The sequence below is a fragment of the Mus musculus genome, chromosome 1, assembly GCF_000001635.26.
Source record: "Mus musculus strain C57BL/6J chromosome 1, GRCm38.p6 C57BL/6J".
Lineage (NCBI taxonomy): Eukaryota > Metazoa > Chordata > Mammalia > Rodentia > Muridae > Mus > Mus musculus.
This window is the reverse complement of record NC_000067.6, coordinates 66,722,157-66,738,050: the sequence shown is the minus strand read 5'-3', so window position 1 is coordinate 66,738,050 and position 15,894 is coordinate 66,722,157. Positions and strand designations below refer to the sequence as shown.

Genomic DNA, 15,894 nt, shown 5'->3' with positions numbered 1-15,894 from the left:
GTAAGCTGCCTCATAAAAATCTGAATATTTTCTATAATGAAACATCATCTTATAAAGACAGGCAATATTTGAAAGTTTTTGGTTTATTTTTGCATTGTGGGAGATTGCTTACGGTGGTAGAACAGATGGTATTTTTGTAAGTCTTTAGAGGAACAAGGTTATGTTGAGATAGGGCCTCACTATGTAGCCCTGGACTATTAATGTGTACTAAGCACACTGGATATTTTGTTTAATTCTCATAACCCCATGAGAACACATTATGCTGTCCTTTTCATCTTACACATGAGCATATTAAGCTTGGAGGTTTTTCTATTCAAGATAACTCAGCTATTGAACACTGGAGCCAGCAGCTGAGGTAACTGATCCCCAGACTCACACACGTATTATCCTTTATATTGATTTATTATTAAGTAATTTGATTTTCTCTTGATTTGAGAGATGAGATAGCCTCATTCTAAATTTTGGAACTCTGAAATAATATCAATATCTATAACTATATATTTATATATATCCTTTAGATCTAAGGCATCCTAGTCTAGTAAGCTCAGCTCCTTTATATTTATCAGTTAAAGCTGCTTGCATTTGACAAAAATCTTAATACCTACTTATATTTGATAATAAAAAGGTGCTAGAAGTATAAATAAGTCCCTCATTATAATTATATTCTAGTTTTAATATAGTATATAAATATAAAATATATGCATATATTAACAAAATAACTTTACTAAAAGGCCAAAAGGTACTTTAGGAAGGTACATAGGAACAAGGCCATCTCCAGTTATGTTCTGTTTCCAACACTTACGGTGGTAGAACAGATGGTATTTTTGTAAGTCTTTAGAGGAACAAGGTTATGTTGAGGCAACTGGAAGGCAAAATCTTGAAAAAGCTTCAACAGTGTTTTAAAGCACAGTATTTAATTTCTTTTCCCATTTAATTCTTTTCATCTTTACATCAAATTCCATGATACTTAGACTTTTAATTATACTTTTTTGTATGTATGCATGGACTTGTCCTTAAAGCCCTGAGCCAGGCAAGGGGATGCATCCCTTTAAGCTCAGAACTGGGGAGGTACACAAGCAAATTTCTGTGAATTTGAGGCTAACTAAACCCAAATAGTAAGCTCCAGGACAGCCAGGGTTATAGTGAGATACTGTCTCAAAAAAACACTAATAAATCACAACCGTTGAGAAAGCAGTTCATCTCACTGTGTGAAACCCAGACACGGCTTCAGTCTCTCCTGATAGAATCGTTCATAAATAATTCTGTGTATTGCATGCAAAACATTCAATAGGTTTAAAAACAAAGAACACTTAAAAATGTTTCTCAGGGGAAAATATATGTGTCTATTCATGCTTTTTAAAGTTATTTTATTATTCATTTTTTATGTGTTTCGATGTTACAGATGTATACATGCCACATGTGTGTATAGGCCAGAGATCAGTTCTCTGGAGTCAGTTTTCTCTGTCTACCATGTTGTCATGCTTGGTGGGAGTGTCTTTATCTCTAAGCTATCTTATTGACCCAGGTTTTACAGTTATGAATGAAAAAACTCTTGACTAATAAGCAGCTTGATGTGAGGTGGCTCAACAGGTAAAAGGCACTTTCCACAGCCTGACAAACCTACTTCAATCCCGGGACCCACATGGCAGAAGGAAAAACCAACTTCCATGAGGGAGGTGTCCTCTGAGTTTCACTTGCCCATGTTGTGGCGCTTGTACAAACTCACCCCTCTCACACACATTAAAGAATGAATTCATTATACACACCTTATCTGTACCTTGGCTTCTCTTTGAGTATAAAATATACCAGCATTTTCAACTGAATATCCATAAGTCTCTGTCTGAAGGAAGAGAACTTCTTGGTGGATGTTAGTCTTTATATAAGTAGCTTTAGTTATACTCATAATGTGAAACTTGTCGTTTCATGCATTCTGCTTATAGAAGTGTTTCTGTGTAACAACTAGCACAATATAAAAATCATTTTTAATTATTTTAAATATTTTTGTAAAAACCTTGTGGTGCATTTGTGACCATTCCTCTGAGAAGACTGTTACATTTACACTGACTACTCTTACACACTAAAGGGAGACCTCAGAACTGTTCATATGCTCGTTTAGAATGTTACCTAACTCATAACATTCTGAAAAACGCTTACTAACCTTCTTGGGAAGGTTTACTTCTCAAAGTTCTTATTGTGTAAATTTTTTCCCTAAGCCTATGTGCTATTTATAAAAAGGAAAGAAAATTAGTGTTAGGCTGTGGAAAATGGTGTTTACCAAAAATAATTGTTTTCCTTTGTTTTTTCAGAAATTCCCCTTCATCTTCATTTTGAGACCTTATTCAAGAAGACCGACATGAAAGGAGAGCTTGCTGAAAATCAATTTGTAGGTGACTGTCTCATATCACCGCCACCTGGTATGTCCCATTCACACACTGTGTGTGCTTGTACATGCTTTTACATTGTCTACATTCATTTTTTTACATTCTGAGTAAATAAAATTTAAGAAAAGAATAAATGCAAATCCTTAATCGTTAATACTTTTCCATGAGTCACACATCCACACAGAGAAGCATGTTTGATTGCCTACTGTTTGAGGCTCTTTGACATGAGGCAGGGAGGGAAAGGGTGGAATTTGAGAAAGAGTGGGAGGAGGAAAATGAATAAACAATGAATGAACAAAAGTTATAAAGAAAAAGCTATAAACAGAAAACAGCCTTCTTATATGGTAAAATCAAGGATCCCAATGCTTTGCATCAGCTCGGAGATTTAGTGCACTGTAAGTTAGTGTTATATAGTAGACTCGGCAATCGGAATGTAGTGCATAACTCATCAAGAGCACTGAGGAGGTGAAAACAAACAGAAAAGCAACTGTAGTGTTAAAAAATGTAGGTCAACCCCAGAGAGAGACTAGTCAAAACCACACAATAGAGTCTATCTTCCTTATATTAGGAAGGGTGTAATCATGAAATGATCTGAGAACCGTTCTAATGTATAGGATTTTTTCTGAGTAAAAACTTTTATACACTTATTTCATAACAAAAATCACAATAAACTGTAGTTGGTTTTAATAATTTTAAATTAAAAAATCATATAATAAAACCTCAAGGAAATTATATTAAACTGTTTATGAGTGCTCTGAAAAGGAATGAACACTATGCTTAGAAGCAATATGAAATGACAAAAATCAGCATATTCTCACTGTCTGCAAAGCTGTATATTTAGTATCGAAAGAAAGCAAACATTATTTCCAGGCAAAACATATCTACCTGCAAAATTCCAGAGGAAAATAAATAGATGTTAAGTGGGTTTTATAATAAAATCTAGTCATTTTAGGGCTGGGAGGGACGCTGTAGGTTGTTCAATGTTCAAACATTGAACCCTGAATTCAGTTAAGACCTCTGGAAGGCAAAGAAAGAAAACAAACAAACAAAAAAACCCATCAGCTTTTATAATTGCAGTAGTAATTACACAGACTATCTGAAGGAACAAATTCTTCACTCAGTGACAATATCTCTAGAATAAACAAGGGTTTACATTAAGAAAACTTTAGTAATTTGTGGTTTTACAGAGACAACATGAAAGATGTTGCTCTATGGAGACAAATAAACTGCTGTGGTTAGAAAACACTTCCCAACTTAAATGTCTGCTTTCTGTGTCTCACTGTATACAGAGAATTTTATTTAGAATCACAAAAGGATTTTGTCGTTTTTCTTTTGATTTTTTTTTGACAGGGTTTCTATTTGCACTGGCTTGTCCTCGAAAGAACTCAAGAGATCTGCCTTCCTCTGCCTTCCTAGTAGTACTGAGACGAAAGGCATGTACCACTCACCACATCTGGCAAGAAAGTATTTTTAGTTATATTACTAAGTTTTTCCTACAATTCCAGCACTCAAGAGGCTGGAGGAAGACTGCCAGAATTAGGGAAGCCTGGACTACAATAATTATTCCTGGCCACAGTGAGACTGAGTGAGACAGCTCTGCTGTCCTCACTTCTTGGTCAGCTTACCTCAGCCTCTTAAATCCTGTGGTTCTTGGTGTACACCATAAGGCCTGGCTGAAATAGTCTCTTTACAAAATTATTCTGAAGCTTATCTCAGAAAATGTTGAAAGTAGCAAATATAATTTTTAAAAGATCAAAAGGCGGTGTCATGTATCAAAATGTCTTATAGTTATAATCTTTAAAGTATGATGGTACTGAATGAAAGGAATTCAATTCATATAAACAAAAGGCCCAAGGCACAGACACAGACAAAAAGACTTACTACGTATTCCTAAAGTGTAGAAAGAAGGCTTAGTCAATAAATAGAAATAACAAGGGGCTGCAGATAGTTTAGCAGTTAGAGCATGTGTTTTTGCTGAGGACCTGAGTTCAGTTCCTAGCACCCACATGGTAACTTACAACCATCTGTAACTCCAGTTCCAGAGGATCTTAATGCCCTTTCTGACCTCCATATGTACCAGACAGGCAGACAAAACAATCATACATATAAATCTTTAAGCCAATGACAAGAACAACAAATGCTTGATGTCATCTTATATGCCAACAATATCTAAAGGCACTTTAAACTATATTAGCTACTTTAAACAAAAGGCAGGTTATTATTCTTGATAATACAAATCACAGCAAGGTACAGCTAAAGAGCAGAGTGAGTGAGCCAAAGGCTGTGCACTGAGTAACTTAATTAATTAATTAATTAATATATGTAAGTACACTGTAGCTGTCTTCACACACCAGAAGAGGGCATCAGATCTCATTACAGATGGTTGTGAGCCACCATGTGGTTGCTGGAATTTGAACTCATGACCTCTGGAAAAGCAGTCAGTGCTCTTAACCGCTGAGCCATCTCTCCAGCCCAAGTAACCACCTTTTATTAGTACTCAGTATAATTCAATACTAACCAGGATCTGTTCTAATATAGCACATTAAAACAAATTTGAGATGATTCCTTATATAGAATCAGAAAAACTAGATATGCCTGGTGATAATTATAAAGAAAATGAAAATATAACATTTACTGAGGACTTGTGTTAGACAGTTTGTGAATGTCAAGCTATTGATAAGTTGAATATTTTAAATAGTTTCTATTACTACAATAAAAACAATAAAATATAATAGCACCAAGGATTGATACAGACCATTTAGGAGGCACTAAAATTTAAGATTCTTAAGACTAAAATCACTACTTCTGTACTTACAGAGAATATTTACTGAACTGCAAACTTTGAATTATGATTCAATTGTTTTCAAAAATCTAATCTAATCATAAATATAAATCTTTATTCAGAAACGTCTCTGCATTTTGTGACCATGTAAGATTAGTAACAACTTAAATATGACAGAATTATGTTAACTGGTTAAGTATACACTAGAATATGCAATTTTAGAAAAATATCTTAAACTGAATCTAAGAAGAGAAACAAAAAATACTGCAATGGAATGGAATGAAATTTTAGAAATCTGTATTTTTTTTACAATTATAGCCACGTAAAAATGTTATTATATAAATCATATTCAATATAAAGAATCTGTTGGAATTCTGATGAGGTAGTTATATATGTACAAAATTAAAAACAAAAAACTTAACAAAGACACTTTGTAGAAAACCCAAATACGAACATGGATTTTTGCTGTGTGGTTTTTTTTTGTCATTTTAAATAATACATTGTGGTCACTTAACTATGCCTATACTTTTCAGTTATTTTTAAAGATTCATGCTGGCATATGATACAAATAAAAAGTCTACATTTATTTTAAAAAGTTACAGCATAAAGGTTGCTCATTAGTTACCTATGCTAAAGAGAGGTGCAAAATTCATGGGAAATCATTATTAAAGAGTCTTGTGTTTTAAAGTTTTTCATAATAAAAAAGAATTCAAAACGCCTAGAGAAAGTAGCAATTAGCTGTACTTAAGGTGACATCAGTAGTACTATAAAATATAGGTTATATTCAGGCACTTCTATATGACAGTTCTGCTCATTGAGATTAATTCTGAAAATAAATTCTTTTTTAAAAATACAGAAATATGATATTCTGAAGACTGTAACAGTAGTTGCTTGTGATAGTGGTAACAGCTGATGTCTAGCAGCTACAGAATACTTAAATGGTCAAAGAAATGTTACACAACAAGTGAACAATAGAGAGGGATAAGGTATGAGAGAAGGATTCTTACCCACTAATATTCTAATTTAAATTATGATTTCAGGTTTGACATGTGTAGATCATAAAATGTACATATATTTGAGTGAAAGGGAATATGCAAAAATGAACATATACATTAGAGAAGGCAATTTTGTTTCTTCTAATGGTGGTCATAAATGTTAGGCAGCAATTGATATTGGACCTAGCAATAATGAAGTGATATGTCATATGCCACATTGTATCAGAAAAATTTAAATGTATGAGTTAGAATATACTTGAGTTTCATGTTCCTATGCTACTAGGCAAATCAGTGCAATATTCTCTTGTGTTTTCTCAGTTTCTTTTCCCTGTTCTTATTTCCTATCATTCTCAACTCAAATGAGCATTACAATTCTTCCTATGCCTAAAATAAAAGTAGAGGTTCACATTGGGAAGATATTTTTGCTAAGATAATATTAAATGCTGAAAAATCATAAAGCACCAGAAATCAATCAATCAATCAATCTCTCTCTCTCTCTCTCTCTCTCTCTCTCTCTCTCTCCCTCACACACACACACACACACACACACACACTGCAAAGGAGAAAGTCAACAAGAATGACTCTTATAGGGTAAGATGTAAAGACCCATGATAACAATCTATCATAGGTCTTCTTAAGGCAAAAAGAGAGGTAAAGGGGATGAAAAATAGACAGGGAAGAATTCTAGATAAAAATGCTGAGGGCCATTTTGGAATTTACAAAGAGATGAAGATTCCAGATCAGCATTCTTAAAACTCAACATGCAAGTACATTACTTGAGGAATATTGTTACAATGCAGACTCGGATTCAACAAGTTTGGTATAGGACCCAGGACCCTGTATTTCAACCATATCTCAGCTGATTCAGATACTGGCACAATCATTTAGTTGTTACATACATGCTGACATATACTACTTAAGACTTCAAGTAATTGAAATAAACTCATACTGTGGTGACACAAGACAATGTGGTGCTTCCAGGTCTGTACAGATAGCTTGGTATTCCTCAGAGTAAATGTGTGAGATAAGCAGAGAGGTCTTTGGCACTTTACCTTGTCCTATTATACTGTTTTACACTTACAAAGTCATGTTAACTACAGACGAGGAAGTAGGCAAAGTCAAACTATAAAGTTGAGTAACTACATGATTAGTCTAGTCAAGAGGAAATGGCAGCACAGCCAATAGAAAGGCCTGTCTTTATCTAAGTGTCAAAACTAAGGGAGTAAGGGAGAAGACCTAAGGAACTGTGATTAAAACCCATTAAGATTACATAGATTTACTGGTCAACCAGTCTATATACTAGCCAGTAATATTCCCTGGTTCTTGACAACTTAGTGGGTATGTAAAGACCTTCCTGTTATGCAGAAGAGGCTCTGAGTACATGAGTAAAGGGCATATGGAAATTCTTTGTTTTGTTTCAGGACTTTTGTGAATCGGAGTTATCTAACTTTATGTTTTTAAAGTGAATAGCTGCAAGGAGTAAGAGAAGCATGACCTCTAAGAAAAACCTAGCCTACAAGAGGAGCACAATCTCAAGCAATCCAGAACCAGAGCTCAGGCTCCTTCATGCGTCTTGTTTGGAAATCTCTTTATGTCTACACTAACGCCAACAGAATAACTTACTTATACTGAAAGTCCAATTTTTATTTCCCTTCAATCATCATAGCCAATGATATTTAGATTACTGATTGTGACCTCTATCCTTTTAAGGTACACTTTAGGGAAGTAATGGAAGACCCTTAAGCTCCAGCAAGACAGACTTGGATCCTGCTGGTTTTCACCAAGCTATTTCCAACCTTTACACAGGCTATTCTGTCCTCTTTCCCTCACTATGACCTATCAGGCAGTGAAGATAATGAAAGGGTGAGTTAGATGGGACTCGCTTATATCATCTACCTCCCAGTAAAGATGCACCACTGATGTAAACTTCCTGTCTGTCAGTGATGCTGTCTAGGTACATGACGATTGCTCGTCTCATATCCTTCTATTTAACATCTTTCTCTCCTTTTGTTGGATAGAAGGGAATTTTAATGTCTTTAGAATTCTGCTATGTTTTTTTTTCTGGTCATTATTTTCATATATCCAGTGTCATTCATCCTCAGTCTTTTACAATAATCTTTTAAATTTCTTTCTTGTAACTTTTAGGGTATATCTATCTATTTATACTATCATGACTTACAACAAATTTTTTGAAAAAGATCTGTATGGATTCAAATGAATTCTTTGAAATCTGAAGAGTTAATGTAAGCAATTCAGGAAAAATTCACGGTTCTTCCTCAAATGCTCTTATTCATTTACTGTACTTTCATTACATTTCTGTGGCAATCTTCTTCCCTTGCTTTGTCTTTCTTTTTCTAAGTTCCACAGGACGTGTGCAGAGATTCTTCGTAAACGTTGATTCATATTCTCTTTTTACTGACAAATGTGTGTACCTATATGCATAAGACTATCTTAAAGGAACCTGGACTGTTACTTGCAGGATGATCTACTATCTTATCATTGGATTCCCAATAACTGTTGTTAGCCTGTGACTTCTATTTTGCCTTTAGTGTAATTGACATCTGAGTCTTCATATTTTTTTCTATTCCATTCTACATTTCTAAACCTTTATCCCCTGTTCCCCAAAAGCAGCCAATATACTCACTAGACTAATAATAGTTGGGCTATGAGGTTCAGATGCAAAATACTCATGATAATAAAGCTAACATTTATGGCACATTTTCCATGAGAGACACCTATTTCAGTAATTAATTGAAACCTCATATTCTCAAGAGAGCTGCTACGATAAATATATTGAAGAAACTGAGGCAGAGTTATCAACTTAAATTATTTAAAATTCAGGTTTTCACAGTTAAATAAAAGTGGGATGAAATAAGGTTCTTGCTTTCACAGTCCATGTCTCATAACCATGTATGTTGAAGCTCACTGGGTACTGATGTGTTCACAGATTTAAGGATAACAACTTCAGTATTTAAACTGGCATTTAGTCAGGATTCACAGACGGATCTGAACCAATGCTCACTGATTTTGAAGGCATTGAAAACACAGAACCTTCTTTTTACCCACTTACAAATAAGTAAAAATAAAGATGGAAATTGGGCATTTTATGGGAGTATTTCGGGGGAATGCTACAATTTCTTTTATTTTTACTTTAAGAACCATCCCTTTTGGTAATCGAGCTTTTATTTCATTCCATGTAATTTCGAACTGATAAAGAATTTCAACATTTTTAAATAGAAACATGTTAGCATGTTCACTGTCTCTGTAAAAGGGGAAAAACTTCACACAGCCTCTTTTTTTTTTCCCATTTGTTTTAGTACAAGGTACTTCTTCTCTGAATCAGTGGAGAAATGGATATTCACCTATATGTAAGCCTCAAATAAGGTCACAACCATCTGTACAACTATTACAGGGAAGAAAAAAAAGACATTTAAGTGAAACAGCATTAGGTAGGTTAAAATGAAGGCGTGACCATTAGTTTAAATATTAAAAATAAAGAAAAAATGTTCTTCAAAGAACCCTTGTCTTGTGAAATTTATGATCCAGACCAGTCACTACGTACCTAACACACCTGTGTCCCCATGATTATACCCATGTGCTTAATTTGGAATTTGTAAGCTGGGTATTGGTCCACTTTGTAGCAATTATTTTTTTCCTGTTTTCTGATTACTTGCCTTCTGTGAGCTTTCATTTGTACTGAATTGAGTCTCCAAGGATATATTAGACTCAGACTAGGACAGTGTAAGGTTCTCTGATGGGAATTTATGAACATTATTAAATGTCAGATTTTGAGAAAGTGGTCAGGATTAAACCAAGGAACGTCAATGACCCTTTCCAATTCTCCTTAGGAGTCTCTCTGTTTACAAGATGAACAAGACCTAACACTTGAAAGTAGAGCTGTTCTAATAACTTAACTTGATTTGTTGGAGAGACTTTGGAGATGACAGTTCTTATACTTGTTAAAACAGCAAAATATATTTTGAAGAGAACGCAATCTGTGTACATTTGGTTCCTGCTCATTGTCCTAATGAATATAATATCATATTCAATAGTCAAATCTTTCCCAGTTGTATTATTTCAATAACATAGACAAACTTAATAAATTAGAAAATAATTACATTTAAAATGTACCTATTTGTAATTTTATACAATGAATCTACATTTATCTCTACTATTCTAGAATATGTAGTTTCACTTTCAAAATGGACCTATAATCAGTACAATCTGACCAAACACATTGTGGCAGAAAATGAACAAGCTCTCAAATGCATCTAGAGATTTTGTTTGTCACATAAGAGCCAACAAGCAAGGATCACATGGGGAATGATAATTTCTTAATAACAGACTGTGAAATATAGATTATCTAAAAAGATGTATGATATGTTCAAATTTAATAGATAAAGGGGGATCAAAAATAGACCAGATAGCCCCCTAATAAGACATCGCCTTGATAAATGAATTCTTCTAGGATAAAAGAAAACTGGAAAGCAATTCCTAATTTCTATATGTAGATTTTGATACCATAAAGAATACCAAGTACAAAAATAAGCAGAACTTGACAAAACATACATACGAATAAGAGCAGGTATCAAATGAATATTGTAAGAAAATGAATCTCATTAATGAAAGTTATTGGATGCTATATCAAATGAATAATAAAACCCCAGACCTTTTGAAATTACTAAAATTATTTATATGAAATTCACTAAAAATAAAAACTCAGATGGTCAACTGAGCAAATTTCACAACAAGTAAGACAGGCAACTTAAGGTCAGTCTTGACACCACAGCCTCGACACAGTGCGTACAGCACAACAAGAAGGTGAAGAAGACAACAGAGAAAGACTACGCAATGATACAAAACATACAAGGCAAAAAGCACGAGGTCCCAGAAATTAGAAAGACTTGGTAGAAGGATATCGCTGAGATGCTTGTTTATAATTTTCTTCTGGTTTCTGATTATGTCTTTAAAATGAAGCAAACAAAAACAAATAAAGCTCAATTCCCTGTCACTGATTTGGGAAAATAATTGTAATACACGTGGTTGTTTTTAACATGTGACATTCTGAAGGGTTCTTTCCACAGCAGGAGAAAGAACTAGATTTGAAGAATTTGCTTTTCAACGTTCAGAACCAGGATCTCATTGCAATTTTACTGCTGTCTCTAATGCCAATGTCACATCAAGAACCCAGAATCCATCCTCACAAGTATGTTGCTTTTAAATCTTATACATTCTAAAATAGTTTTATAGAATTTTAAAGAAAATAAGCTGGTAAGAAACCTGCTGGATTATTTCACTAATTCATGCCAGACTTACTTACTAGTACATTTTACAACTGTCTCATTAGGAAATAGTAATGGGTAATTAAGACATTTTTACTTGAAAGCTAGCAATTTATTAATTTTTATTTATAAATTCTTTTTGTTATAAACTTATGACCATGTCTAACATCCAAAGCTAAACACAGTTTTGCTAATGAGCATATGGTTTTGTGTTGTTCTTAAACTGTTCTATTTTTATTTTTTGCCTGGACAATAGAGAGATGACAGGTATGAAAGTTTAGATGGGTAGTCTGAACCAGGAGCACATATGTGAAGATCTGTAGCAGCCAACGTCACTCAGGAGCTCCCCAAATTTCATGGCCTTTCAAATAATTTTATGTGTTTTTATACAAAATAAGTATTACATATGTTTTAAAAGAGATGTCTTTGGTTACAAAAGATAAGCCCTCTTAATTGGCTTTCTTAGCATTTTATAATTAGATTTCATAACAATAAATTTACAAAATTATGTCAAACATATACTACATACTACTTTTATATAACTAATGAAGAAATAACACCACAAATAACTAAAACATTACTGTAAATTAGTACAATAATTCTGTGTTGCAGAATACTTCACGACGGAGGTTAAGAAGTGAGAGCTCTTATGATATAGATAACATTGTGATTCCCATGTCATTAGTAGCACCAGCCAAATTAGAGAAACTCCAGTATAAAGAAATACTTACTCCACGGTATGTATACTTACATGTTTCCTTTCTTCTTTCCTCAGTAAACTTAAATTCAGAGTCAAGTTATAACTAACAACAGAATGATTCCCCCTTCCCTATTTGCACAGAAGGAAAATGGTAAAAGGAAACTTTATAATAAACTAATTGATATTAGCATTCAAAATTGATTTTATCTATTGAGTATAGATATAATTGACTTTATCTATTGTGTGTATTTTACTAGCATGGTACTTTAGCCATGTAAAAACTACTACAACAAACAGTCCTTACCTTTTACGATAGAGATATACTTGGCTATATTTGTATGTGTATTCACACTGTTAAGACAGTAATGCTTGTTAACAAAAATAAGTTTCTGATTTATTTCTAATTCACCAATAAAAAAAAAATCAAATAGAAAAATGAAAGGGAAAGTCTAGGAAAATGGTTACACAGACACAAGTGTGGAAGGCCTGGCCAGACATGGAGGTTTGGAATAGTTTATACAAGAAGGCTGGGCTAAAGAAGACCCAGATTACAGTGTTCCTTGAATACATGCATAGATCTGCATCCATTTGCAGTGAAGGCAGCCATGTTTTATAGCAACAATGAAAGCAGTCTCTTATAAGATATAAATATGGCCCTAGAAAATAGAAAACGCTGGAGATAAACACAGACAGGTATCAGCCATATTCTGTCTGCCATCCATCTCCATTTTATTTCCATAAGTTCACTTACTACTTCTCAGTTAATCTGAGGAATAAGCCGGGCATTCTTATTAGGTACTATAGTTATATAGATACAGGATTGGCATTTTCTACAATAAGGAATGTTCTTGTAGTTATAGTGTTCCATAGCAACATTTTCAACCTACACTGGAGAATTCTGTGAGCCAGTTGTTAAGCAGTTAGTAACTAATTCCAAGGGGGCATGACACACATTTTCATACCAAAGAAAACTGGCAGATACTATGAATCAGGTTAGACTTCTCATTTTTGCTCAAGCCAGTTTATTAGATTACCACTGGGTTAATTCAAAACCAGCACATAATTTGAACTATATAGAAGAACAACTATATAGAAGAAACTACTTACTGTAAGGTATAAAGATTAATCTTCTGTTTTCTTTTTCTAAAAGTATTGTAAATGACAAACTATTAAAATGCAACCATTTGAATTATGGAAGTCTCGAGGAAATAAAACCCTAATGTATTTAGCTGTTTATAGAAAATAAAATTGTTATATTTGGATGAAAGCTGCTTGAAATTCTTTTGTATTTTCAACAGCTGGAGGAAGGTTGTTCTTCAGCCCCTTGATGAGCATAACTTAAACAAAGAAGAGGTATGTTGCTTTATGTTTAATGGGATAATTGAACCTTCTATATTATAGAGCTTTAATCATTTAATATTTAAATATATAAAAGGAAATATAAAACATGTTTTTTTATTTGAGAAAGATTTTTTAAAGGATAGTAATTTTTTTTAAAAAAAAAAAGTTTCTTTGTAAATTTGACTACAAACGTAACATATAGCATAGTGTATCCTCCAAGCCAACCCAAACAAAAGGGCAATGTGGTACACATATAGTGCTAATACCAAGAGTCAAGGATAAGCCTAGCAAATAATTAAATATTAATGCTTCTATAGTAAAATATATATAGCTAATGGGTCAAAACACTAAGAATAAATATTGTCACAGCTTTTCAGTTCAGGCTGTGAATTGTATGAGGAGCTGCTTTTTCAGATTCTTGGATACTGAAAGTACTGGTAAATTCTGAACTCGTAGAGATTATATTACATTAAGAACAATGGCAGGAATCAAAACACACTGTATTGAAACTCTAAACTCTCAAAGAACTAATGAAAAAAAAACAGAAGGGAAATACTACGTAACAGCTGATTCTATCTTTAGGTAAATAATGGAATTCTATAGAAAGTACATAGAGTTTCTATGAATTCACAGTGCTTCTCTGCCCAGTGGTCTTGTTTTTCAGCTATAGAATCATATCTTACTATTAATGCACTTCACTTTTCATTGCACACTCTTGCTAAGTCAGAATGATCACTTCCAGGAGAAAGAAATTCCCCAGAGTTACTCAGTTAAACCCCCAGCCCCCAGATAAGTCGGTAACTGAATACTGATTTACCTCAATCAGTTTTACTTTTTTTTGACATTAACATGTTCTCAGAATACTGTGTACGTCATAAAAGATAATGCATAATTACTCAATGGAATAAAGTATAACACTCTCTTTTTATAGATTGGGCAAGATAGCATATACCTGCAATCTCTGCACTCCAGAGGTTAAGGTACAAAGAATACTTATTCAAAACTAGCTTGAGCTACACAGTAAGATCCTGTCCCCAAACAACAAAACCATTCCATAAACTGTGACAAATGAAGAGCACTGTGAGTCCATCTGTAATCTAGGTACATACTAAAACACAGGCCAAGAACAGGCTGCCGTAAACAGCTTCCTGCTCAGAGACTATCTGAACCTGTTCTGTTTCCAAATCTTACCAGATAGAAGATCTTTCTGATGATGTCTTCTCCCTAAGACACAGAAAATATGAAGAGAGAGAGCAAGCTAGGTGGTCACTGTGGGAACAAAGCAAATGGCACAGAAGAAATAACAGGCAAGTATTTGAAGTTTAAAACATCAAAGCCACAATATATAAGGAATGAACATAAGCTAGCCATAAAGCTTGAGAAAGACCACTGAGAAGGAAAACAGAAGATACAGGATCAGCTGTTGTGTGAAGTGGCATCATCATATGCAAACTTATACTAAAAACTCATCTAGGAAATTATATATGAGTTTCATGCTGCTAGCCACAATATCACTATTATTTATATTACTTACCTAGCATTAAAGGACAGGAACATTATATAAAGTAACGTCATTTTATTCAGGAATGATGGTTTATGCCAGTAATTAGGAGGCTGAGGCTGGGGCTTTCCAGTTTAAGGCCAGAATAGATTGCACAATGGGCACCTCTTCTCCAGAGCCTCAAAGCCAGTCAACTCCATGTCCTGTACACGGTGAGCTGCACTAGGGCGGGAGCTTATGGAATTCATTTTAGCAAACATCTCAGAAATAATACTATGCAAAGTCTTCAAGAAATGTTTTTTAGTATAAAAGGCAAAAAGTCCATGGGACTTTTAAAAATATTATATTGGATATAAGCATATGCCCAAAGTTCCATGCTCAGGAGTCTGAAGCAGGATGATAATGAGTTAGATAGAGCATTTGCTGTAGAGACAATTCTGTCTTAAAAAAACAGAAACAAGCTCATAGGTAGACTTTCGGAGAGAATATGACAGTTAGTAGTTACCTATTTGAGGATATCTCTAGTGTTTTTGCAGTTAAATTTCATTATTTTTAACATATTAAAAATATATATTCAAAAAATATTGACACATTTTTAATATATCCACAACTAAGCAAGTTCATAGAAAATGTAGTAGTCTCTTAACTTAGACATTTTTCAATTAGCTAAATAACATTAAAGTCCTTTCTCTGCTTAGACGCTCAGATGGACTGTAAATATTTGTTGAAAGAGTTCTCCTAATATAAGTGAGACTCTAGATTGCTGTTCTTTTACACATCCTGGAAACACAACTTTCCAGAAATACAGAGGACAAATGTGACTCGAGGATTCCATGTATGATATAAAAATAATTACAGACTAACTTGAGAATTCAGAACTGTAAAGGTCAAGTGCATGGCTCTTTCTGTCTT

At 33.8% G+C, this 15,894-nt stretch overlaps 1 protein-coding gene across 32 annotated transcripts in view; it reads left to right on the top strand.

Moving 5' to 3' along the window:
- Nucleotides 1-15,894, top strand: part of Kansl1l (KAT8 regulatory NSL complex subunit 1-like) — a 98,354-nt gene that overhangs the window by 79,546 nt on the left and 2,914 nt on the right. For 15 of the 32 annotated variants that reach the window (NM_001122738.1, XM_030242649.1, XM_006496241.2 and 12 more), the window contains 6 exons: nucleotides 2,307-2,414; nucleotides 9,476-9,607; nucleotides 11,243-11,364; nucleotides 12,053-12,177; nucleotides 13,439-13,493; nucleotides 14,676-14,788. In NM_001122738.1, coding sequence (NP_001116210.1) covers nucleotides 2,307-2,414; nucleotides 9,476-9,607; nucleotides 11,243-11,364; nucleotides 12,053-12,177; nucleotides 13,439-13,493; nucleotides 14,676-14,788 — 655 coding nt within the window. The other 17 variants (XR_001785576.1, NM_177645.4, NM_001357156.1 and 14 more) reach the window with 5 other exon arrangements.